At 34.0% G+C, this 24,702-nt stretch overlaps 2 protein-coding genes and 1 long non-coding RNA gene across 3 annotated transcripts in view; 1 reads left to right on the plus strand and 2 right to left on the minus strand.

The window, feature by feature from the left end:
• The window catches only part of LOC128180878 (phosphatidylinositide phosphatase SAC2-like), a 69,434-nt gene that overhangs the window by 39,147 nt on the left and 5,585 nt on the right, over nucleotides 1-24,702 (plus strand). Inside the window, exons 10-18 of the mRNA XM_052849052.1 lie at nucleotides 18,230-18,422; nucleotides 19,042-19,119; nucleotides 19,335-19,455; nucleotides 19,662-19,790; nucleotides 20,356-20,426; nucleotides 21,583-21,837; nucleotides 23,930-24,075; nucleotides 24,208-24,363; nucleotides 24,592-24,682. Coding sequence (XP_052705012.1) covers nucleotides 18,230-18,422; nucleotides 19,042-19,119; nucleotides 19,335-19,455; nucleotides 19,662-19,790; nucleotides 20,356-20,426; nucleotides 21,583-21,837; nucleotides 23,930-24,075; nucleotides 24,208-24,363; nucleotides 24,592-24,682 — 1,240 coding nt within the window. The remainder of the gene's footprint in view (nucleotides 1-18,229; nucleotides 18,423-19,041; nucleotides 19,120-19,334; nucleotides 19,456-19,661; nucleotides 19,791-20,355; nucleotides 20,427-21,582; nucleotides 21,838-23,929; nucleotides 24,076-24,207; nucleotides 24,364-24,591; nucleotides 24,683-24,702) is intronic.
• Nucleotides 1,368-14,521, minus strand: LOC128180875 (uncharacterized). Its single transcript, XM_052849048.1, has 17 exons — nucleotides 14,359-14,521; nucleotides 13,257-13,298; nucleotides 10,623-10,796; nucleotides 10,350-10,495; nucleotides 10,151-10,246; nucleotides 9,880-9,946; nucleotides 9,328-9,491; nucleotides 8,878-9,084; nucleotides 7,172-7,331; nucleotides 6,493-6,534; nucleotides 6,009-6,182; nucleotides 5,717-5,862; nucleotides 5,348-5,443; nucleotides 5,036-5,102; nucleotides 4,494-4,657; nucleotides 3,484-3,654; nucleotides 1,368-2,785 (listed from the first exon to the last, which is right to left on the minus strand). The coding sequence occupies exons 1-17, from the start codon at nucleotides 14,504-14,506 to the stop codon at nucleotides 2,489-2,491; spliced, it is 2,361 nt and encodes a 786-aa protein (XP_052705008.1). The 5' UTR covers nucleotides 14,507-14,521; the 3' UTR covers nucleotides 1,368-2,488.
• LOC128180879 (uncharacterized) lies at nucleotides 15,180-19,702 on the minus strand. The gene is made up of 3 exons (XR_008243266.1): nucleotides 19,633-19,702; nucleotides 19,303-19,355; nucleotides 15,180-16,613 (listed from the first exon to the last, which is right to left on the minus strand). It is a non-coding gene; the product is annotated as an uncharacterized LOC128180879 (long non-coding RNA).

The following is a 24,702-nucleotide window of genomic DNA, read 5'->3' on the forward strand; positions in this document are numbered from 1 at the left end:
TTGGATTCATTTTTTTTTTAACAAATTCGATGTCAACTTCCTGTTAAGTTTTCGACTTTGCTTATTTTGTGTATTCACATCAGGGCAGGGGTATTCCTAGTGAGCATTGGCTCACAGATGTCTTGTGGATTTTTCTCGTGTCTCGTGACATTATTTTTATGATATGTGGTAGAAAGGTTTGTAATGTGTTACTTGGATTTCTGCAGAATTTAGTTGTTGGTTTTTTTTAGAATTAAAAGAGACTATAGTTTTCTCTTGAAAAAAAGGGGGTTGAAAAAGACTTAAAATATTTCATAAATGTCAAACTGTTACTGATGCCTATGCTGACATTGTAGACAGTGAGTGTTCGTTAACTTGATGGTTTTATCTTTTAATTACGCTTCAGAGCACAGGAAGCTGCATGGGAATTTAACTTTTAATGGCGGAACCTGTGATAATTCTGCAGGCGTTGCCCCGATCCTCGCTTCCTTTCCTCGGATGAAAACAGCTTTGAAAATTTGGCATTTTGGTTTCAAGGAGAACGATATACATTCAGCTTCCTTCAATCGTATTTATCAGGCAATTAATTCCGTGTGCTGCTGATGATAATATAATTACAGCGACGATTTTATGAATGAAAATGATCAAACAACTTTTTGCTTTCACTCGAGTGGAAAAAAAACCGTCGTTAAGCATATTGTTTTGTCAATGAAATTAATTTTTCGAATAATGTCACAATGATAAAAGTTGAGATGCGTTTGTGATAAAGCTCTAGCTATGACCTTTTTGTTTTTATTAATAGCAACTTTGATTAAAAAACCATATAATTATACATTTCCCTTGCAAGGCCTATTTCATAGAGATACTACAATCCCATTTATACTGAAAGTACACGATACGTAAGTTGTACATTAAGCAATAAAGAGCAAGAGTTCACAACCTCTTTGCGAACGTGTGATAATTTGATCACACAGAAATCACGTAATACTCCGAGTTTGAAATATTGGCGATTCCCCCTGCAAGGAAACAATAATTACGGATGCATTTGCAGGGGTCCATGACTGACCAACGTCCGCGGTCGTCTCCGCAGAAATCTCCACTCCTCCTTCTGGGTCCATTAGCCTCCTATACCAATAGCTGAAGCCGTGTATTTGCACAACAATTGATGTCAGTTTCCCCCTGTTTATTGCAGGGCTTACGGCATTTTTAAGCATAGCACTGCATTTTAAGGATGTTTTGATATCCAGCCTTGATTTTATTTGTCCTGCAATAGTCGTAATAGAATGTTTTTGTTCTCTTTTCTTTATTTTAAGTTTTCATGAGGATCTTTCGTTGGGATTATTTTTCGTCCATCGTTTTGGGGGTGATCTGTTTAATAACACAATAAGTCTTCCTGAATAATTTATTGAACATTCGATAAAACAGACACAAACAAAGGTAAACAAACTACAGGTGCTACAAATAGGTGCCATAAAATAATGAACTTGATTGCTTCTATCAGGAATGCAACAAAAAAATTCTTGTAAAAATAAAGTCTTTCTTTGTACAAAGATGAGCTTAAAACATATATACATTCCATTTAGCATAGAAATTGTTCTATACATGTTTAATTCAAATGGACTCTGTTCGTATGTAAAAATTTGATTCGTTTCATATGAATATAATTAAGTGACAAATCAAGCAATAAATTCCCATCATCTTTGGCCGAATTTAGCACAGAGTGAGACTGCATTCATAATGTATAGGTCCATGTCAATGTCCAGAAGAGCTGGGCCAATCCATGGTCAGGACAAGTTCAATCAACTCATCTAATTCAATTACTTCTAGTTAGAAGTTGATGGAGATACACATTAAAGGCAAATTAGAGACCCGGCCAGCAGTTTATGTGATACAATGTCAACAGCATATCAGCCATAAAGCTATATTGCAATTATAACAATCTTTTGTCATCCGATGCCTTGTTATTGGTTCAGGTATATTGGTCGTTCCAAGGCTGACCAGTAGTTGTATTTGCTGTATATTTCAATATTAATTTCCTTACCAGGTAACGGAATCATTTCACCAATATTTGATAAACATTTTTGTACATTTATGAATATAAAGCATTTGTGGCATGAATTTTAATTAAAAAGATAAAAAAGAATATTTTGTCACAACTGTGTTTGACCACAGTAATGACAGATGTCCAGCAATAATTAAAAAAAATATGATGGTAGTAGCTGCAGAAAAACACACCTGTTTTTATTGTACAACATATGTTATGAGAAAGCAATTTGTTGTTTTGGCAAGCAATGTTATCACAAGGAATGCAAACAATATAAGTTTTCATGAATAAAAGCTACCACAAGTAAAATTTGTATTCTAAAACCTGACATGCATTTTTAAAAACACTCAAACATGTAAGAAATCCAACTCTATCCATTATAATATTCTTTCACATGAACACATTCAAACTTTTATAATCTTCCTTAATTTTTTTTTTGTTAAGAATAAAACTATAATAATTATCTTACTTTCTAAAGAACAATGAAATTATGACGCATGTTAATAAAACAATAAAAGATGGCACTGATGATGAAATAGCGAGGTTCTTATTTTGTGAATCGTAGCGTACAACGTAACGAACTTCCTTCTTTGGTTCGTACGTGAATGTTCGGTAGATGAGCCTGTTGTTGATTGGTTGAACAGGTCTGTAGTTGTTCACCAGTTGTTCCTGAACAATTTCTATGGTGATCTCCTCTACTGTAACGTTGGCCTTAATCTCTTCATCTAATGCTGGTTGATCTTGCATCATTTGGGGAAAACCCTGGAAAGAAGAAGACAGATATATTCTTGAAATGTATTCAATATGCTTCTAAGATCATTGGTTTGATTTTGGGATATTCTAAGCGTTAAAATAGTTTTTTGTTGAGAAAATGAATTATGTTGCTTGAAAAATTATCGAATCAATTAAAAAAAATTAGTGACAATAACCATATCTTAAAGATATTCTGTTTAAAGTTTTTAAAGGTTAAAGAATTTTTATATGTCTTTTCCTTTATCCTAAATGAACAGCATATTATTTTTAAAAATGCTTTCTTGAGATTTACAGTGATCTTAATTATTCAACCAAGCTATATAAGCTTGTAAGACTGGGCGACTATTGCCTGTAACATTGAAGATATATCAGTGTTCAATAAAACATCAGAAATTGTGTCCTCAAATGGCCATTTGTTAGAATCATTGTAACAGAATTGTGTCAAACAGCAATATGACTTGGGTTTGTCTGTTTCATTGCTGGCCACTCAACCATTGCTCTTTGAAATCAACAAGATTTGTCGGGCTTTTGAGCAAAAACCTCGCAATCAGTGCATATTTCGCTTGAAACTGCGTCATTTTAACTCATTTTGACGCAAGAAATAGATAGCTACGTCCAACCGAAAGTCCAAGGTCTTGTTAAAATGGTTCTAATAGGTATTGAATCTTAGGTAACTTGTGTTTAATTGATGTGGTAGTAATTAATACCTTCTTCTTCCTGAGTGCCTGTGTGAGCTCCCGTTCTTGTTTTGAGTCCCCGATTATACCAGCCTCCACCAAGATCTCCTTAGCTGCCTTCCGCTGTCCACCAGACAAATCCCGTTTCTTCATTTCCCCCTTTTCAACTCGATGTTGTAAAAGTTTACGGAATTCTTCCATCTGAAGTAAAAAGTTTGAACAAGTGATATTGATTAAGTCTTCGGATCAAAAAATGATCGAAATGTGCTGCCATCTGAAAAAAATCCTGTGTTCATTTGTAATTTCTGGAAAAACCATTAAAGTCAGCCATCTAAGCAAGTTTAATCAAACATCTGATATGTTATTCGTTAAAGTGCATTTACCCGCTCCATTAACTTATTTGGGTGATTCAGCTGAATTGTACATCTCTTAATCCAGAAGGACAAAAAAAAATAGGACAATGTCAATTGTTTACCAAAAAGACTATCTCTAGCATTCTATAATCAGAGATAATGTGTTTTGATTCAAATGAAATATGATAAATCTGAAAAACATGTGAGTAATATTAGCCCCAAGAGACCAGGTGCTAGACAGGATTAATTTATTTCCTTTGACAGTGAACAATTTGTATGGTTAGGATGGGGCTCCAATTTTAGTTTTGTTTTGAATTTTTCCTCAGCCTGATTCAGTACACATTTCCAGACAGATATTTTTTTCTTTCTATTCTTGATCCGATTCTAATCTGGGGAAAATCATTGGGCTCAAAGTAAAATTCTTCCTCTTTTTTCTTCAGAAGTGCTAATCACTCACTTATGAATGAGAATTTATTATTTCATATATCTTCAGCATCATGATGTTTTTATGTGTTTGACGTAAAAGGACATTGAAATCGATACAGAGGTCTAGCTTCGAAAGTTCCAGCTCTAATTTTTCAATCATAAAAGTACAATTTCGAAAGTTCCAATTGTGGTCATGAAGGTAAATTTTTTTCCCATTAGAGTGCAGAGAGAAGAAATGAAGAAAACAGTTGTCTACATTACCTGTCTGTGAGATAAAGTCTGTTTGTCCTCAAACACAGTCCAAATGACGCTCTCGAAACATCCGGGCGTGGTCAGTGAACCGTTGTACCTATAGAACTTAGTGGTATCCTCAGGCAGGAAGTTTTTGATCGCCTGGGCCGGAATCTTCACCTTAGAATGATCCTCTGCAAATGTTCAAATTTAGGATATTCAACAATCATTTCCCATACATGAAAAAGCTGTAACTACTATAATTTGCGTGTGTAAAAAATTTTGCGAGGTTCACGAGAGCAAATATTTCTTGTTAACCAGTACTCAAATTGTTTCTGGTATTCAATTTTTTCAGATATTCTACATATTGATTGCCAAGATTAGTCACCCCAAATCAGTTTATCTTTGGTAAATTGTGAAATAAAGTCACAAATAAAAGTTTGTTTACAGTACATTTTTTATCAATTTGGTTTTCATTTTGTGAAATGGTTTGCTGTGTTAGAAGGTACATATGTACTTCATTCTCAGCCCATTCTACTACATATACAAAGAATGTTTGTCGTTTAATTTACCTGGATCTTGGACAGCTTTCATGGCATTAATTATTGGTTCTAAGGCTTGGTTATCCTCATCACCTACCTGAAAACAAAGAAATTTCATTACTTTAAATCTCGAATTACATTCATGTACCGATGTGACTAAATAGACATCTGTAACCTGTTCAATAAAGTTAAAAGCTTTAGTTTTGAGGCGTTGAATTCTCATTCATCTGCAGTCTGTACTGTTTTAGAAGACAGAGATGGTCAAGTAGATTCTGATTTTTTGTATTGTTGTTCTGTGGGTAAGTTTGTTAAGCTACTAGATACTAAAGTGATGTGTCTTACCCTGAAGAGAACTCCCAGGACAGCCAAACCACCAGGCTCAGTCAAAGCCTGACTGATGGAAGCATAGTTCACTGAGTCATAGTTCACCACATGAAGCTGAAAGAATAAGGTTTTATTTAATATATGAAGAATTATGTCCTATTTAGAATTTAAGAAGAGTTATCTCCCTTACTTAGGTTATTTATTTTTAAGGGTTTTATCTAAAATAATAGTTATAATAGGGTTTTATTTAATATAGAAATAATTACCGGTATCTCTTTTTTCAGAATAAAGAAGAGTCATCTCCCTTACTTAGATTAATTTTTTTTTTTTAAATAAGTAGGAGTTATTTCGCTTTGAGAATAAATTAAGAATAGTTAGCTCTCTTACTTCAAGAGGGAAACTCTGTCCATCAATCTGGTGTTCTGAGCCAAAGCTATTCTCTGCTCCCCAGTGGAAGTGGAACTGGGCAGTGCTGTAGACGGAAGACAGTCCTCCATTGGCCACATAGTAGGGTCCAATTGTGTTCACTTGTACTGTGAATTAAAAAAAACCCAACAAACTCTTCAACAATATTTCAAGGTACTTCAGTGCTCTACTTTTGCAATATTCACTTTGACTCGCAATTGTCTTGTTAACTGGTATTAGATTCATGAATATTAAAAAAGATGTTTGAACCTACCTGTGTGGCCATTGTTGAAAACATAGAATTCGGCATTGGGAGCAGGAGGGTCGTACCAGAAGATGAAGTTGTTGATGTCTGGGTTGTAGATGGTCATCTCTCTGTCTATGTTGATAGGCGACTGGTACATTCCCAGACAAGAGTTCTCAGACAGTGTATGCCAGTTGGAGGGACCTGTACAGAGAAAAATACTCGATAAAGTATCGGCAACCATGTTCTGTATATAAATTTTACTTGAGAGGTATTTTGATTGCAGTGTTTATTTTTGTATTCAGATAAATCGTTAGGTCTTCCCAAGTTATCAATGGATTATACCCAGACGACACATTTATCTAAGAATTGATTTGACATTAACATTTCATTGTATTTTCATTTGAATCTAGTTTCCAGAAGCAATTTTGGGTCTATTAAAAGATGTAGGACACAGTTGCATTAACAAATTGAGCGACAAGCCCAGTCTGATTGGCCTGTGATTATACTGTACCTTTTTTGCCCTTGTATCCCCAAGGAATCTTTTTTACAGGTTCTGAAATAGTAAGAACACTTCCGTATTTATATAGAATCTTGCATCTTTTTGTCTGTGAATGTTCTATTATTAACAGTGGTTCTGTGAAATGTCTCACTTTGTTTTATTAAAAGAAAAGTATTTACAGCTATACACGAAATATTCTTTTTTGCATTCTAAATCAGCATATACGAGTTCAAGCACTGATAATAGTCCTTATGTTATTTCATCTCAAATTTAACCCCTGTTTGCCTTTAATTTCATGCATTGATGTGAAAATGTATAATTTTTCTTATCATTTACATGTACTTTGCTCTTAGGTCAATCCAGGCCCCGGGATCATGAAGCAATTTAAGACTTAAGTCAAAATTTCAATAAGTTATAAAATAATTGTTTATCTTAATATGACAATTTAAAGTTGTACTTAAAAACATGTTATCAAGACCCTTTTAATAGCATTCCAATTTTGTCAGTGTTTTCCATCAGGAGAAATTAAGGCAGTTTACAAGTTTTGACTTAAGTCTATAAGTTTGCTTCATGATCCTGGGGCCAGATTTTGGGTTCAATAATTTTTCTCTGTGTGTGCATATTTTATAGATATATTTTTTACAGTACATGTATTCTAAAACAAAAACTTTTGATCCTAAAAACATCCTACTTTTGGAGGGCTCAATCTTGAATGAAGAGTACACTGTTCTACTGTTGAGGGGCTGTACAGGTCGGAAGTTATCGTACAGGGCCTCCTGAATGAAGGATGCTGGGATATCCTCCAACTTGACCGGTTCATCCTCGCTCATGCCATGCGTCATCTTGTATTCCTTTAAAAAGAAGAATCAGTAGAAGTTGAAATTAATACCCTGTTGTATTTTATTTGTCCTTGCTCAATCTTTAATCTCTTTTATTCTTTTCAAGAAGGTGTCAGTGGCAGTTAAGGAAGTATATTTCCAAATTACACAATTTAAAATGATTATTGTTAAAAAAAAAACCTGCTTGTCTGCTGAAACTACAGGGAAGATTTAATGAGGCTAAAGCATTTTTAAAACAGTCAGTGCAACAGTGACATGTTGATTATGTAATATGTTAGCACTCTCGCAGAGAGATTTATGCTCTTAACCGTGATGGCAGCTGGTTTTTTCATGATTCGGAGACAGATCAACTCCAAAAAAAAATAAGCTCTTGCACAAGCTTTGTGTTACAGAATTGGAAACCTCCTCTGTATAGACACAATCAAATCTATCTGTGCACAACATTGTCTATGTAATTAGGTCAACCATTGATCGTTACAATTAAGCTGGTCTTCCTTGATCTTTCAGGCCGAGAGTCGTAAAAAAGAGAGAGGGAAATAAAAGATTAATTGCCAAAATTTATGTTGAATCTGAATGATTTTTTTTTTCATGATAGGAATGTCATGAATAAAAGATGTACATTTTGATTAATTTGACAGAGTCTTGTTTGTAGTGCATTTAAGAAATGGATTATGAATCAATTTTAGCTCAGATACAATTAAGGTTCGAAATCACATCTTATTGTACCAGGTTCTTTAATACAATCCTTCTTAATGACAGGTGATATTGAATCTTAGATTGAAACAGCCATGCAAAGATGTCAGAGATAGGAATTCTAAAAGCATGTTGCATTTGTTTCAGGACAATCATGCATGCTTCTTCATTAGAGACTACGTGTAATTTATGTTGTATTGTCATGAAAATAACGAAGTGTTAGCGACAGAAAGATTTTTTTTCCCTCATAACTGGTGTTGGTTTCCTGAAAATCTGACCTGCTTCAGAGACAGACAGGGTTACAAAACATATTGGATTTTTTTTAATACAAGCAGATTTTATTACTTCATGGTCTGGATTAGATTTTATGAGATTTTTTTCTCAGATATATTGCATTTTTTTATCCTATATGGTAAATACAACTGCCTTGAAGATTTTAATTTCTTACAAAAAGGTCTGGATACAATTTTTAATTAAGCAAAATAAACCCAAATTTCATTGACCTTTGCTTGAGGAACTTTACATTGTAATTAAATAACCTAGATTATGCTGTGTCCACATTCTGTTTCACCTCTGCTTGAGGACCTAAAGTTAATTTGATAATAGTGCTCCAAATTCTTTTTTACCTCGATCAACTTGAGGACTTGTATCAGTAGTGTTTTTTTTTTTATTTTATTTGACCTCAACTTGAGGACAGTCCTCACTATCACCAACTTTTCCCTTGTCAATAGTCAGCCTCAAGTCTCAGTGAACTCAAATATATGCGCTTCTCCTTTAAGGGTTCTACACTCTTATTGACCTCTTCTTGAGGACCAGAACTGTACTTCACACTCATTTTGCCCTCTACTTGAGGACCAGTTGTTACCTTAATGATGGTGCTTTCTTGTTGTTTGGCCTGCTCCTGCTGCCTTTTCTCCATCTGCAGTTCCAGAGACAGCTCCTCAAGGACCTTGCCTTTGATTCCTATCTCTCCGAGGACATCCTCGGCTGCCTGTTCACGCTGCTCAGTCAGACTCCTCTTCTTCCTCCCTTGTTTACTCTTATTTTGGAGAAGGGTGCGGAACATCTTCATCTAGTTACATGAAGCAAAGAAGATTAGAAAATACTAAATTTTAGTATATTTAAGCCTGGAATTGTTCACATAGCTAAGGTTTTAAACTTTAAGGTAAAATTTGTTTCACAAGAAGTCGTGAGTGCAGCACTCTCAGCCCAAAAATTCTCTTATTAACAATTCTTGCATGGACTCAATATGATTTGAGTTGTTCTTGGCCAAGCCATAGTTAACATAAGTTTTAAAATGACATGATTTATGTACCTGTCTGTGGGAAATGGTCTGTTTCTGATCAAACACAGTCCAAATGACACTCTCAAAACAGCCTGGTGTGGTCAGTGAGCCGTTGTACCTAAAGTACATAGAAGTGTCCTCGGGGAGGAAGTTCCTCAGGGCCTGGGCATCGATTCGAGCCTTTACTTTAGCACCTATATTTATATGGTAAATGTGTGCATCTTTATTCAATAAAGAAACGATGATTTGAGCCTTCACTTTAGCATCTATATTTATATAGTTAATGTGTGCAACTTTATCCAATAAAGAAATTAAGATTCGAGCCTTCACTTTAGCATCTATATTTATATGGTAAATGTATGCAACTTTATTCAATAAAGAAATTATGATTGCATTGAGCCTTCACTTTAACACTTGTATGTATAGATTATGTTAGGTGTAGGCAACCTATTTATCAAAGAGATATCATTTTTGATTCATGCTTTCCCATCGCACCTGTATTTACATTTTATGGTAAATATGCTCAACTTAATTTGTCCATGAAATACCAGTATTATACAGAATGTTGGAATTAAGCTTTACCAGGGTCTCTGACAGTGTTCATGGCATTGATAATGGGCTCTAAGGCAGGGTTATCTTCATCCACTATCTATGTTTTAATAAAAAAATAAAAAATGAAAATGCGATGAAATTCGAATTTCATGAAAATCTTGTTAAAGACGATTTCTTTTACTTTTTAAATTTAGGTCTGTAGATAAAATAAAAAGTTTGTTATAAAAGGTTCTGGTGAAAGTTTGTATCCAAAGATCAGCATTTATACAGGGAGAATTAATTGGATGTCGAGTCCTCTTACTTCATACATAACTCCGAGTACTGCTAATCCCTGAGGTTGAACCATGGCTTCTGATATTAAGTCGAACTCATCCGAATTGTAGCTGACAACATGGAGCTACAGAAAGAAACAAGTAAAAAACAAAGGGGAACAACTCTATCTCTACACAGAACTTGGATGTTTTTTGCTAATAGGTATTAGAGTTATCTTTCTTGGGTACCTCTAACGGACTGGCCCTCCCATCAATCAGATGCTCTGACCCGTGGTCGTTTTCGTGCCCCCAGTGAAAGTGAAACTGGGCGGTGCTATATACTGCAGGCAGGCCCCCATTGGATACATAGAATGGCCCAACGGTGTCAACTTGGACTGATTTAACAAACAAAAAAAACACTTTCAATATTATTTCAACATAAGTGAATTATAAGTTACAATGTTCACTAAATCTTAATTTCTTGGCTCGTTTTTATGAGAAAAAAATGTTTTGATGAATTACTTGTGTGTCCATTGTTGGTGACATCGAAATATGAGCCGGGGCGAGGGGGGTCGTGCCAAAGGGCGAAGTCATTGAGGGTGGGGTCATAGATGGCCTTCTCCCTCTCTATATTGATTGGTGACTGGCTGAGTCCTGAGCAGGCATTGTCAAACAGCTTGTACCAATTCTCTGGTCCTGAAGAAAGAAACAGTTTTTACTGCATGGAGGAGTCAATCATTCAAATTGAAAAGGTATAATCATCTGTGGAAGAGTTAATTAAGCATTTTCAAATGCAGCTTGTACCAATATTATGTGATCATGAATAAATATAGATACAGCTACTTAATAGAAGAGTAATTCATTGGATTTCATTGGGGTCAACAAAGTACACCCATCTAATGCGGAGTTCTATATAATGTAGACACAGCAATTGCTATTATTAAGTTTATTTGCATACCCTTAAAGAAGGTCAGATATTTAAAGCAAATAAGATGCAATTGTGCATGTGTTTGTGGTGTTGAATAAATGTGACCCAAGAAATTTGATTTATTTGCCAAGAACTAGCTGTTTCACAATATTGAGAATGATTTTCAGCTGAAATCGGTATCACTGAGATAATATTTACCATCAATTGTTGCATTGATATATTTACTGTGAACAAATTTTAGATTGATTACATTTTTGTTGACTCCACACTGCGTGTTTAGAAATTATTAATCTAGGTATATAAGTCAGTAAATTATCATCTAAATAAGAGTAAATATTTATCTTGTAAAGACACCTGTATCAAGAGGAGAATCAATTCTTTGATACATGTAAGATGCTTAATATGTGTACGTCAATCTGGGATCATAGATTAAATCTTTGTTTGCAATATTTGATTAAAACCAATGACATCTAGGTAGGAATGATCTATACTATACTTGTACTCAAATGTTTGTAAATAAGACTTGTTAATCTACAGTTGAAGGCCCTGATTTTTGACCGAGGACTTTCCCTGATAAAAGCCATGTTATCAAGAGGAGTGGGGATGTTTTTGTTGTTAATGACACAGAAATCTGCCTGTATGTGCTCTAGTAGGTGAATTTGTTAAAACACTGGGATCCACGTAATTTAAATGGACCTCAAAATTATGATATCATGGCATCTATTCTTTAAAGCTTAAGACAAAACAACTCTTTATCAAGAGGTCGTGTACACCTGTGCAGCGATTGTGTTACCGGTACTTACCTGTAAAGGTGTGTCTATAATCAATTCAATCTACCTAATGTCTTAATTTAAAAAGAACCAGTAGTGTTAATGGTTTATTGAGATTATCCTGATTGTACAGTAATTAATCTACAAAAATCTGCATTGTACATTACAAGCTTTAACATAACCCCCCGTTAATATCAAGATATCAACAAACGAACTGTTCTTGACACAAAGGTGAAAAGTGCACCTTGTGCACACTGAACCTTGACTAAAAACAATGTTAACAAAGTAATCACTTCAAAACTTTTTCATATGTTAATGAGTGTAACTGCCTAAATAGTTCAAATTTTAACATTGCTTGAAAGGTGATAGGAATATAACCTTTTGATCTAGTGCATTCAAGACATCATGTTTTACACAGTTCTACAACAAGCTTTTGTGATGGTTTAACACTCGTTGTACAAGACCTCCCTCCCCCTCTCTAGCTCCTTTGAATTGACTCTAAATTTGGTGCATTCTGAAAACTATGAATATTAATTTTTCAGGTGACATTGAATCTGTTTATATTAGGTGCCAACTACTCAGAGAACAAGCAAGCAATTTCCATTTATGATTAATGTCTTGATGATTTTTTTTTTTGTAGTTCATACTGTTTCTATGAGAGTACCCAAGACAAGCAATATCTCAATATATGCAGCTATCGTTATTATACTGACTGAATTTTGTCTCCATAATAGAATACAGCTTTCAATAAACAGTCCGCTGAATTCTATATAGATTAGCAAATAAGATGCCAGGAAATTTAACCTTTTGATTGCTGATATGAATAATTATGTTTTGCAACACGATTTGATCATAATCTTTTGAGACAATGAAAATATATTCTGGAATAATATACCTTCATAGCTTTACCTGTTAATATCAAGTTTGTAATTTTCTTAGCTTAAATCAGCTAGGCATAATAACACAAGGAAACCTGCATGGGGTTGAGGAATGCCAAATGCATCTAATTAATATTTGTAATTAACAGTCCAGGAAACAAACTACAGGTATTAAAGGTGTGGATGTGACATTTGTGCATCCATTTTGTAAGACAGAATATATCTACAGAAGTATGAGATACCGGGAGATGTTGCTCAAAATTGTCCTCACTGACCCATATATAGTTACCATTGGTTGTCTTATTATAGGAGACCACATAAGATTAATTAGCATCGTCTTCCTTTTTGTAGTCATATACCGCACACTTGTAAGCCATGAATGGGGCTAGAAAATCATTCTCTAGACTCATGGAAAATATTATACATGTACATGCATTTTTCATTGTGTAGTACATTCCATGTTAGCTGGCATCTGGGATATTTTGTGTTGAAATCATGATAAAACTTAAATATTTCAATCAATGTTGCTGTTTTGGTGAGAGACATGTTGAAATTTTTAAAGAATATATATATACATTACCATTTAATCCTTTATATCCCCAATGTGAGCTCGATGCAGCAGCTGTAACAAAAGAAAAAGAAACCATAAATCATTATAGTTGTCTCAGTGATAAAATGGAGGAAGCCCTACATGAAAAACGGTACATCATCCCAAAACAGAAATCTATAAATCAAATATGCTTTGATACCTCAAGTTATCTAACTTTATAAATGAGTCATTTCTAATTATATATTTAATGGGTCTATTTTATCAGTTATATAATTCTTGCTTTCATTATTAATTTTGATGAATAATACACGATAATGTTAACAAGTCTCTGTTACAATGAAATATATTAGTGATTTTTATTTAAGAATGCCACTCATCAAGTTATAGTGCTTATATTAAGCAATTTAAGAACACATGTGTGAATCTAAAGAAAACTCCCGAAAGGCAGGATATTAAAAACAGTTTTAATATTTTAAAAATAAAGACAAAAGGTAATGTTAATGACTTGAATTTGTTATAAAGTCATAAATCGTGATGAAGTGGGGAGGGAACGCTTTCACCTTCAGACGTTTCCTGTCTGGTTTTTTTTTTTTACAAGAGAGAGAACTGGGGAATGAACTCAACACATAATAAAGCATGCAGCATCCATGCACTGGCTGATGCAGGACAAATTTGTTAATCCCCCCCCCCCAAAAAAAAAGTATCTTTTAAAACTTATTGTTTATTACACATGCAAGCTAGACTTTGATGTTAATTTTGTCAAGGTGACTTTCCATTATATGTTTATTGGAATACATTTTAAAATTTTAATGGTGAATTTATTACATTTTGCACCAAAAGTTTGCAAAAAAAGGTTGGTTGATCATTTAATTAAATTAAAGGGTACGTGGTAGGTTCTTTTTTTTTAAAGTCCAATGTTAACACATACCGGTATATACAAACAATGATTTTATACATGTAATGGTCGCCAGAATTAGTAGTTAAAGGCAGTGTGCATGGAGCTTTAACATTATTATGTTAAATATTAATTATTTTCATATACAGGTATGAATTAAAGAATAAATATTAACATCTGATTAAAGTTTATTAATGTTTCGATTTTGTTTGTAAATACAATAAAAATATTCCTTACCTGCACAGGTGAGATAAAGAGATAAAATCCCTAGCACAGCAGACATTGCTTGTTGAAGGGCAAACTTCCAGTATACTAAATATGGGCCCACTAAAATTGACAACTTGCATTTACAGTCCTGACGAAAAAGAGGCCCACAAAGGGACATGAAGTGTTTTAAATAATGATCTTGCCTGCATTGAATTGTGGGAGTTCCTGAGTTTTGAATAAGAGTTCTGATTGAGTGACTGATTTGTTGGTTATGCAATAAATCTAAAGACACAAAAAACAGAAAGAAATGTTTTCACTCAATAGCCATTGCCTCAAGGTATCTGACACCACACAATAATTGTGATACAATCAAGAGTTAAAAGAGTTGAGCTCATGTACAAACAAACATCTGAAGGTAATTAATTGACAGAGTTATATGTCAGCGTAACTTGTTATTGACTTCACTCAGGATAAAAGGGACATACATTTTGTCTCTGAAGTTTGCAAACAACACAATGTCTTTCATCAAGTTATGTGTAAAATCTAAAGAATTTGTAAAAGAGAAATAACTCTTTTAAACATCAGTTACATGGAGATGGGCTTTTGAAATCACATGTACATAAAATAGGAAAAGTAATTATCTTTTGATTTTCAAGAGAATAAAAAACACACATATGAGATAATTTTAATTTATGATATGATATTGGGTTGGTGAACTGAATCTGCATGCAGTAATTAATGCTAAAGTATATTTTTCTCAAACTTATTGGTTATACAATATTGTAAATTTACTTATATATACCCTAATGGGTCAAAATGCTGTAAATATCTGTTTTTATTATTTATTTCAACTTTGAGCCATATAAGCTCATCAGTATTGTACAAGTTCTAAGTATAAACATAAGTGAGGCACACAAAATGGGAAGCCGTTAGGCTTCAGAGTCTCAGTGTTCAAACATACCAATTTAAAAAAAAATTCCTTGAATTACCTGTAAATACTGCTACTGATAAGAGCAGTGTCCTGGGGTAATAAAACAATTATTGTTCTGAGGGCATGAGTAGGTGTTACGTAATTTACTCAAATTTGTGATTTATCAGAAATAAAGCTACTGGTATTTAGGAGTGGGGCTTCCATGCATTCATTGTGTACCATCTGCATGGACACTCAGAGATAGCTAACAATCATAAATATGATTCATTTTTCGAGGAAGTAAGGAAGTTCGATAAGAACATAGATTTTCTAGCAATGATCTAAATACATGTATTTATAAACTACATGTGTATCTCTATAAATGTTATAAATTCCTGAAGGTAATGCCTGCATTAAAAAGCATTCATAACCAAATCTTGAGTATGAAAAATCATTTCTCATGATTGATTACTCATGGTAACTTCTATAAAAAAAATATTCCCTTGGTCTTCACTTATAAGCTCTCACAGTATTTCTTTCACATTGAATTTCAAGACCGAAATACTTGGCTATTCGTCCTTTTGTACCTCCTAACTGTGTAACATGAATAAAATTCAAGAAGAAATTTTTGAAAAGGAGAGATGTGAATTTGAACTTGAATTAAGATATAAAATCAGTTGAATTATCCTACAAGGATGAATTGTGTTGCTGTTTATGGTGGCATGAACAATTAAGTTCTTAAATATCTAGCTCCATGCCACACAATCAAGAAAACATGCAAGCATGCATTCATTTAAAAATGTGATTGAGAAGTGGATTTTAAAATCCCAGAAGTGTTTTTACCTGTTTGTAATCTCGGTGATGAATTACGGTTATTAATAATGATAATAATCCAACAAAAGACATTCATGGGAAGTTTATTCTGATTCACGAATCTGAGGGATTAAGGTTGATAAATGGTGACTTTTGCTGGACATGTAAATGATGTTTATCATCAAAATGTCATCATGTCCAGCCAGATTGATATGACAATATATGTATATATATATAAGACCAGCAGGTCTAAGTATTAATATTCCACACCATCACTGCTGTCCAAAATACAACTACCATATACCAGGAAATGTACATTTCTCTTTCTACAGTTTTAATATCGAATAAATATTTAGGTAGAGTATCCACTCATGTGAGAAACTCAAAATTTGTTAATTTGTAGCAGGGAAGAAGTGTTGGTGCTCAGTAGTACACTTCCTGCATGGTACAAATATATTTAATTCTATCTTCTTGGTATCTTTCTATGAACTTAATGTATAGCTTTATAATGGAAGTCTTTTGTAAAGTCTGTGGTTTATCCCTCTGGTACCGGATCCATTACCTACGAAAAAATGTGTCAATTGAGGTTCTTAGATACCCTCAGTGGGATACTTTTTAAAAAATTTTGGCATCAAAGAAAAATGAAACCATTTAATTTTCTTCAGTAATTTGGAAGTTTCAATTCAGCAATGTACAACGCACATTTTCTGTATATATTAATTTTAATTGTGTTTTGATTCAGAATTGCTTGCATACAAAACTGTTTGGATTGAATTAAAGTGTCTTCAGGTGGTATGGGGCACCTGTCAATATTAAGGTCAGACGACATGTTCCTCAAGAATCTTTTTTGTATCTCCTCGTAATAAAGAGTTCCAATAAAAAACATTAATTTTATAATTGCTTTAAAAATGATCAAAATTTACTTGAAATTGGTTATATGTGTACATGGTCGAGTGGTTAGAACCGTGGCCACTCACTGCCAGAAGCGTATAGGTTCTAGAGTTCAAGTCCCCGCCCCGGCGGAGATATACTTCTAATTTAGTGAATTTCGCTGTGCTGTAGATGTATTTATTTTTATATCAGCAATTCAAGTGTATTTTCAAGAAGATTATATAGAAAATTCCATACTCTAGTATTTTGCAGAAATGCCTGGTAAGGTACCCTAATTTTTTGCAAGAAAGCTTGTCAAAGTAGTAGTAAACCATTAACAAATTCCTGGAAAAAGTTATCTAAAATTGAGGAACGTGTCGTCTGACCTTAATGTGGATAAAGGTACATTGTAATTGAAACACTTTTACCATTTTATAGACCAAAAACTATAAATTTTTTTGGTAAGGTGAAAGTTATAAAAGCCGTAGCATGATAGGAACTTATGATTTACAGATTCATAGTTAACACTTTAACCAATTGCTCTATGCAGCTGTTATAGGTACAGTGTAACAATTTCATGAAAGAAAAAGTTCATAAAATTATATGTGTGATTTTATTGTATAATTTCAATCTGAAGTACACCACAATATGGAGGTGTCCTATACCACCTTGAAGAGGGTTGTGACCATGCAATATTTCTGAACATTATCATTCATTTTGTTTTACTGAAAGCTTCTTGGGTTGATTGTATGCAGGTATTACCAGTATGTAGAAATATACATGGATCGATAGCATATATACTTGCAATATTGATGTATGACAATGTACATATATACCCGTTTAATTAATTTTCCCCTCCATGCATTTACACCTACATTGTACTTGCACAAACAGACTCGCATGATAACTGTTTGACATGCCTCTTTACATACCTTTCACTTGATATACGTCAATTGATGATCACAAAGAAAGATAAGATAGTGATTATATCAAAATTTGTTAGATTCTTGACCTGGAGCCATCAGAACAATTTTTAGATCATGTTAAAACTGTCCCCTGTCATAATACAGCCCATATAACCGTAAGTTGGTGCAATAAATTTATAAGCATGAACTTGATTAAAGTAAATATTACAAAGATAAACAAAACCACTATCTTATTTGAATTTCACTGTCAAAAAATACCAGCAAGTGCTTGTCAAAGATTTGGATGCATGAGCACGAAAACTGTTATGCTTAGTGTCATGTAACATTAAGGTCAACATCAATGTAGATTGAACTACCTTAAGAAAACATTTCTGTTTTACAGGACATAAGGAGACCCATGAAGCTTTTTGCAGACACCTGGATGAACAGCTCTCCCTGTATTCCCCCATCTTGATCATTAACTTGGCTGAACTTACGGGCAAAGAAAAGGAACTGAGCGATGCCTATCTCCACCACATCATTGAGTTCAACTCGCCTCATATCACCTATACCTCCTTTGACTTTCATGAACATTGGTGAGCTATTGATAATACCTCAAACTTGCATGAACATACATACTGAATTTCTGAGAAAAATAGAATTACATGTATAACTGTGTAGTAGTTGGGGCTATATGGACCATGGATAATGGACTGAGTACTGTGGTTTCATTAATATTCAAGGGTATCAATTTTCGTGGATAAAGTGAAAATCACAGTTTCAAGGATACGTAAATTCGTGGCCAATGACCCTATCAATACAAATTGTTAGTAGAAAATGCACTTCAATGAACATTTAAATTCATGGTTAAACTTAAAAACGAAATCCACGAAAATTGGTACTCAACGAATATTGATGAAACCACAGTAGCTCAGTGGTAGAGCTCCTGACTAGAGTTGCTGGTGTCCCAGGTTTGATTCCCGTTCCAGCCATTATTACATGTGCATTTCTCCTTTCCTACTACAACTGATACTCTCTGCTATATACTTAATATTGATTTTATTTGGAGATTCAGATATCTCATGTGGCAAATGCCTTTGTATAATTTTATAGCTCGTAATTTTATTAATGAATAAAAATTATAATTTTGAATCATATCAATGCCATTATCTTCTTGTCTATGACTCATGACCTTGTTAATTCTTACATTTCCAGCCGTGGCATGAAGTTTGAGAATGTGTCCATACTGACTGATGGAGTCAGCGACATGATCAAGGAGATGAGATACTGCTGGTTAGTCATTAATAATAATTAAATTTTGAATAATAAGATCATCAAATCATATTGATTTGCACAAGTGCTGGTGTGAAGGGGTTGGTATTTGTTAAGTTTTACCAATAGCTTAATTACTTTTACACCTACAGTGTTCAACAACAAAGAATTAAATGAAAAAGAAATTTAGAATGAAATACATACTATATCTATACTGTTTTCTTTTCTTTGACAAGGTTGAGCAGGGAGGATACAATCTGTGAACAAAGAGGCGTGTTCAGGGTCAACTGTGTGGACTGTCTGGACAGAACCAATGTCAGTCAGACAGCCGTCGCTCGAATTGTCATGGAAACACAAGTAATTGACCAAATCTATATTTTTTTTAAAAAGTTTTTATTATCTGCACTTTAAAATAAAGAAACATAGCACCTGTATTTAAAAATATATGGCAAATAATATCAAGTGCAATAGAACTATTTAACATCATGATGCGGGAAAAAAAAAATGGCTATATCACAGCCAAGAAGTGCTTACCCATTTAAAAAAACAACTTTTTTTTACAGTTGAGAAAGCTTGGGATTCTTCCACCGGATGAGAATCTTCCCTCCAGCTGTAAGAAGATCTTCCAGGTTCTATGGGCCAACAATGGTGATGCCATCAGTCGCCAGTACGCTGGCACTGCTGCTCTGAAGGTATCAGTCTTTAAACATTCTAACATCCATTCAAAGCATTAGTGGATATGTATACTTTTGTGTCTTTGAAAGCTAGTCTGAATAGGAACAGCTGAAATATTATGGGTAATTTATGCATGAAAAGAAGTAAATTACCCAACTTGGGAAACTTGTTTTACAAAAGTACAGGTGTCCCACAAGGTTGATTGTTGTTCCCTACATTGTTTATGCTATCATGAAGCACATGATTTTTTTATATTTTCTAAGAGTTCAAAAACAACATTGATTGGAAATAGGTCTCTTAACTTTTGCATGAATACCATGACTCAATTTTGTTCTAGATTTCTCCCAAAATAACAAATCTAACTTGATACAACAGAAAGAGTTCAAAAACAACATTGATTGGAAATATGTCTCTTAACTTTTGCATGAATACCATTACTCAATTTTTGTTCTAGATTTCTCCCAAAATAACAAATCTAACTTGATACAACAGAATTGTGCATGCCCCTTTCTACAAGCTTTACTTCATTGCCTTTTGTATGAGATCTCCTGAACTCTTGAATAACTAGCCTTCTTTGTGCAGGGGGACTACACAAGAACAGGGGAGAGAAAACTTACTGGCATGATGAAGGATGGTGTTAACTCAGCTAACAGGTACTTGACTCTCAGATCACATGTTATTGTGGGCCTTGCATGATGCATTTCTTTACCTGTCTTTCCTATGGGAGGTTCATATAAGATTTCAGTACACACCTGGGCATGTTGTCCCCATTTTTTTTTTTTCATGGATTGAATTTTTATCTTTTTTTCACTGAAATTTTAATGAAGGTATAAAAAGATAAGGGATGAAAAATGATTTAAAAATTCGTTCAAGGCTGTTAAATGATGTTACGTAATATTGACCAATCAATTGTCGTCTGCCTTAGTTTCTAGGATGCAACTGTTTCCATGTTACAGTGATTAAAATTAATAAACGAGACAGCCTAGCTGTGTTTATCTGTCATTCTTTTTGTGATGTTCTTGACTCAATCCCTGCAGTCTTTAAAACTTGATTTAAAGGAGACTGACACTTTGTTCCAATTTCTTTGAACTTTTTATTCCGTCTCTTAAATCAATTTTCATGAAGAAGAATATGCATAATTATTCAAAGTTAAGGAAAATGGATGGCCAACATTTTACCCATCAGATCTGACTAAAAATTTTGAATATGATATTTTTGACCGTAAATTTTTTATTTGTGAAGAAATCCGTAAACTTTTTATTCAAAATTTTAATATTTCTACATCTTTATACAGAGCTCTGTAAACCAACTTTTTTTCATGTATTTGCCACAACTTTATTTTGCAACTGCTCAGTACCTGATAAACTGTTTCGCTACAACTAATTTTCACAATTAAGCCTTAATTAAGGTGGTATGGGACACTTCCATGTTGTGATCTATTGTTTATCAAAATAACCAATAAAATGAAGTATAATTATATAAGTATTTTCTTTTCAATTATTGTCACTTAACAGCATTGGTTTTACAATTTTTACCTCTCCAAATATTTTTAAAAGCTATTTTTTGGTTTAATATTAAGAAATTTGAAAAACCAGTGAAAGTCTGTCAATTATAATGAACTTTAATCCACATTAATATCGATAGATGTTCCATACCACCTTAATAAAAAAAGAAGAATACAATGGATATTAAAATACTAGTTCACAGCAAGAAACATTCCTGACAACAAGTTCTCATGAATCTTGGAGTATTTTCTTGCAAGAAAAAAAAGTTTGCAGTATTATTGAGGTCATTTGTACTTACCACCAGGTACTACCTGCGCTTCAAGGACAGCTACCGACAGGCCACCATTGACCTGATGCTGGGACAGCTGGTCAGTACCGAGGCCATGATGTTGTCCTCGGACAGACTGGACTCCTCCGAGGGCGAGGAAGAGGAGGACTCCAATGAGCTGCTGGAGAAAGAGGAGAACCTAAAAATGCTGATTGAGGACGCTAAGAAGATGCTGATCATTGAACCGGAGCAGTGTATGGGAGGATGGAGTCTGATTAATGCAGACCCTCAGTAAGTGGAATATCAAATCTTATATACCCTCAGTAAGTGGAATATCAAATCTTATATACCCTCAGTAAGTGCTCTCTAATGTTTTCACCCGTGGTGCTATGCCAAAAATGGCCGACTTTTAACTCATAATTTACGGTGTCTTAAAGTTTGAAGACACGTTTAGACACGCATATGCTTTGGCGAGACTCAAGAGATTTGTTACTTGCTTCCATACCTTCGTATTGAGTCGAGATACGTAAACAAAGAGGAACAAAGTTATGGATGACGTCACAGTGGATCAAACATCTGTAATGCGTGTACTAGCTATCTCAGTATAGACTGCGATACCTGTCTCATTGACATATGATTTGTTTTTTTTTAATATAGAGATTATGTAAATATATACTAGGAAGAGCCATACTTTACTGTCATATCGATTCATTTTTAAGCTAATTGTGCATGCATGTACAGTGGGCAGGTAAGTATATGAGTATATGAGTAGGGAGGAAATAAACAATAGGATATTTTGAACTAAATAAAAAGGAATAAAGAGAAAAAATAAACAGTTAAAAAATTTATGTAGATATTGCATATAGTCAAACCATTAAATTTAAAAGTGGGAAATTATACACCTACAAACAGGGACCGGGCTCTCTCTCTCTCTCTCTCTCTCTCTCTCTCTCTCTCTCTCTCTCTCGGGAGAGGGGTAGAGGGTTGCGCTGTATGTATCATGACCATTAAAATTAGTATCTTTGCCCCGGTATACTTATTGTAGAAATAATCTCTCAAAATTTCTTTGACATTAGTTGATACATAAATAACAATAGGTTGACAATGATGCAAGGTACATGTATGTGTATTTCTTGCTGCGCTAGCCAGAACGGTAGCACCGTAAAACATATATTACTCAGTAAGTGGAATACATGAATACACCCTCAGTAAGTGGAGTACATGTATACACCCTCAGTAAGTGGAATACATGTATACACCCTCAGTAAGTGGAATACATGTATATTCAGTAAGTGGAATACATGAATAGACCCTCAGTAATCGTAATATTAAATCTTATAGACCATCGGTAAGTGGAATACATATATATATAGACCCTCAGTAAGTGGAATATAGACCATCAGTAAGTGGAGTATAAACCATCAGTATGTGGAATACATGTATAGACCCTCAGTAAGTGGAATATAGACCGTCAGTAAGTGGAATACATGTATAGACCCTCAGTAAGTGGAGTATAGACCATCAGTAAGTGGAATACATGTATAGACCCTCAGTAAGTGGAGTATAGACCATCAGTAAGTGGAATACATGTATAGACCCTCAGTAAGTGGAATATAGATCATCAGCAAGTGGAATATAGACCATCAGTAAGTGGAATACATGTATAGACCCTCAGTAAGTGGAATATAGACCATCAGTAAGTGGAATACATGTATAGACCCCCAGTAACTGGAGTATAGACCATTAGCAATTAAGTTGAATATCAAATCTTATATATCAGAGCAGTGAATTGGAGAGTGGAGTCTGATCAATGCAGACCCTCAATAAGTGGAATAACATATGATAACAAAGGAAGAGGAGAGATAGGACAGTATATTGGTGAATGATATGTAGGGAAAATAAAGTATCTGCACAGTGGCAAAGAAAACTTGAAAAAAAAAATTCCTGGCTTAGGGAGTTCCTTGCATTTAGTTGTTGGAAGACCAAAAATATTCAAGGAAATCAGCTGTTTCACAGAAAACTTAAAATCATTTTATCACCATTCTTTAAGAAATATTTTCATGAGTAGGTAATTCACTTGCCCACAGACTTAGCCTTAATTGAAAAGTACTAGCAAAGAGAAATAACTCTGAAATCAAGACAAGAAATGTCAAGCATTTATTAATTATGGTAGACCTGTTCCATCAATCCTTCACAAGTGGCATCTAAGCATACAGATTACAATTTTGATTTACTCAGTTCTTCTTTTTTCAAACGTAACTAATCCAAGGAAAATCTCCAATTACTTAAACATCAAGGAAAACAGAGTACTAGTACATTTCAATTCATTTTTATTTCACTAACATATCAAACTTGATCTTCTTTTTTTTTTATACTTGTGAAGGACAGGAGATGAGGACCGGTTGGATATGGACATCATTCTGCTCCTCAGTCAGAGGTCAGTGTATGTAGCCTGGTACGATGATGAGGAGGAACAAATCGTCCAGTATCAGAGGATATTCCTTGAGGACATAGTCAAAATGGAAATAGGTACATAGAAATCAAATCATTACAAACTGGGATACAATGATTGTGGATTATTTGACTACATTAGAAAGATTGTGGTTAGGATATTGTTAAATTGACTTTTATGCTTAATGGTTCTGATATTTTATCACATAGGAGCAGAGCCGTCCATTTTTAAATCCAAGTTTGTGTGTTTGCGGCTCCACTACCAGCACTATGCGGAGGACGGATTCTTCCACACATTCAGGATTCCTCGGACCAGGCTCTTCAACAACATGATCATTGCTGTCAAAAACATGGAAGATGCTAAAGGTAGCCCATGATATATACATATATCATGGTATATAAAACTACATTTAAAAAACATGTTTACAGATTTAAATGGAAGTACATTTCAGCTGTCTTTCATTGTTAGCTAATTTTAGCCATGTTTACTTTTTTTCAAACATTCAAAAATTTAAGCTTAAGTATCTTTGATATATCCCTCTCATGTTAATGGAGACATTGTAAGAAATATCGTTAAATTCCTTTTTGTTACAGAGAGTCTTAGAGCCATTCATCAGGCTTTTGCTGCTGCCCAAGAAATTTTGTCTTTAAAATTGGAACTTGAAACCAAGTCAAAATTAGACAGGTGAATGTCTGTAAATGCAA

Source organism: Crassostrea angulata, chromosome 4 (assembly GCF_025612915.1).
Source record: "Crassostrea angulata isolate pt1a10 chromosome 4, ASM2561291v2, whole genome shotgun sequence".
NCBI lineage: Eukaryota > Metazoa > Mollusca > Bivalvia > Ostreida > Ostreidae > Magallana > Magallana angulata.

What these genes read in the sequence shown, in the direction of transcription:
- LOC128180875 (XM_052849048.1), bottom strand. Translation starts at nt 14,506, where the DNA reads ATGTCCCTTTGTGGGCCTCTTTTTCGTCAGGACTGTAAATGCAAGTTG. An exon ending in AGACCATTTCCCACAGACAG is followed by an intron (nt 9,085 to 9,327) that starts GTACATAAATCA and finishes TCATGTAACTAG; the next exon opens with ATGAAGATGTTCCGCACCCT. An exon ending in GGGATACAAGGGCAAAAAAG is followed by an intron (nt 6,183 to 6,492) that starts GTACAGTATAAT and finishes TTCTCTGTACAG; the next exon opens with GTCCCTCCAACTGGCATACA.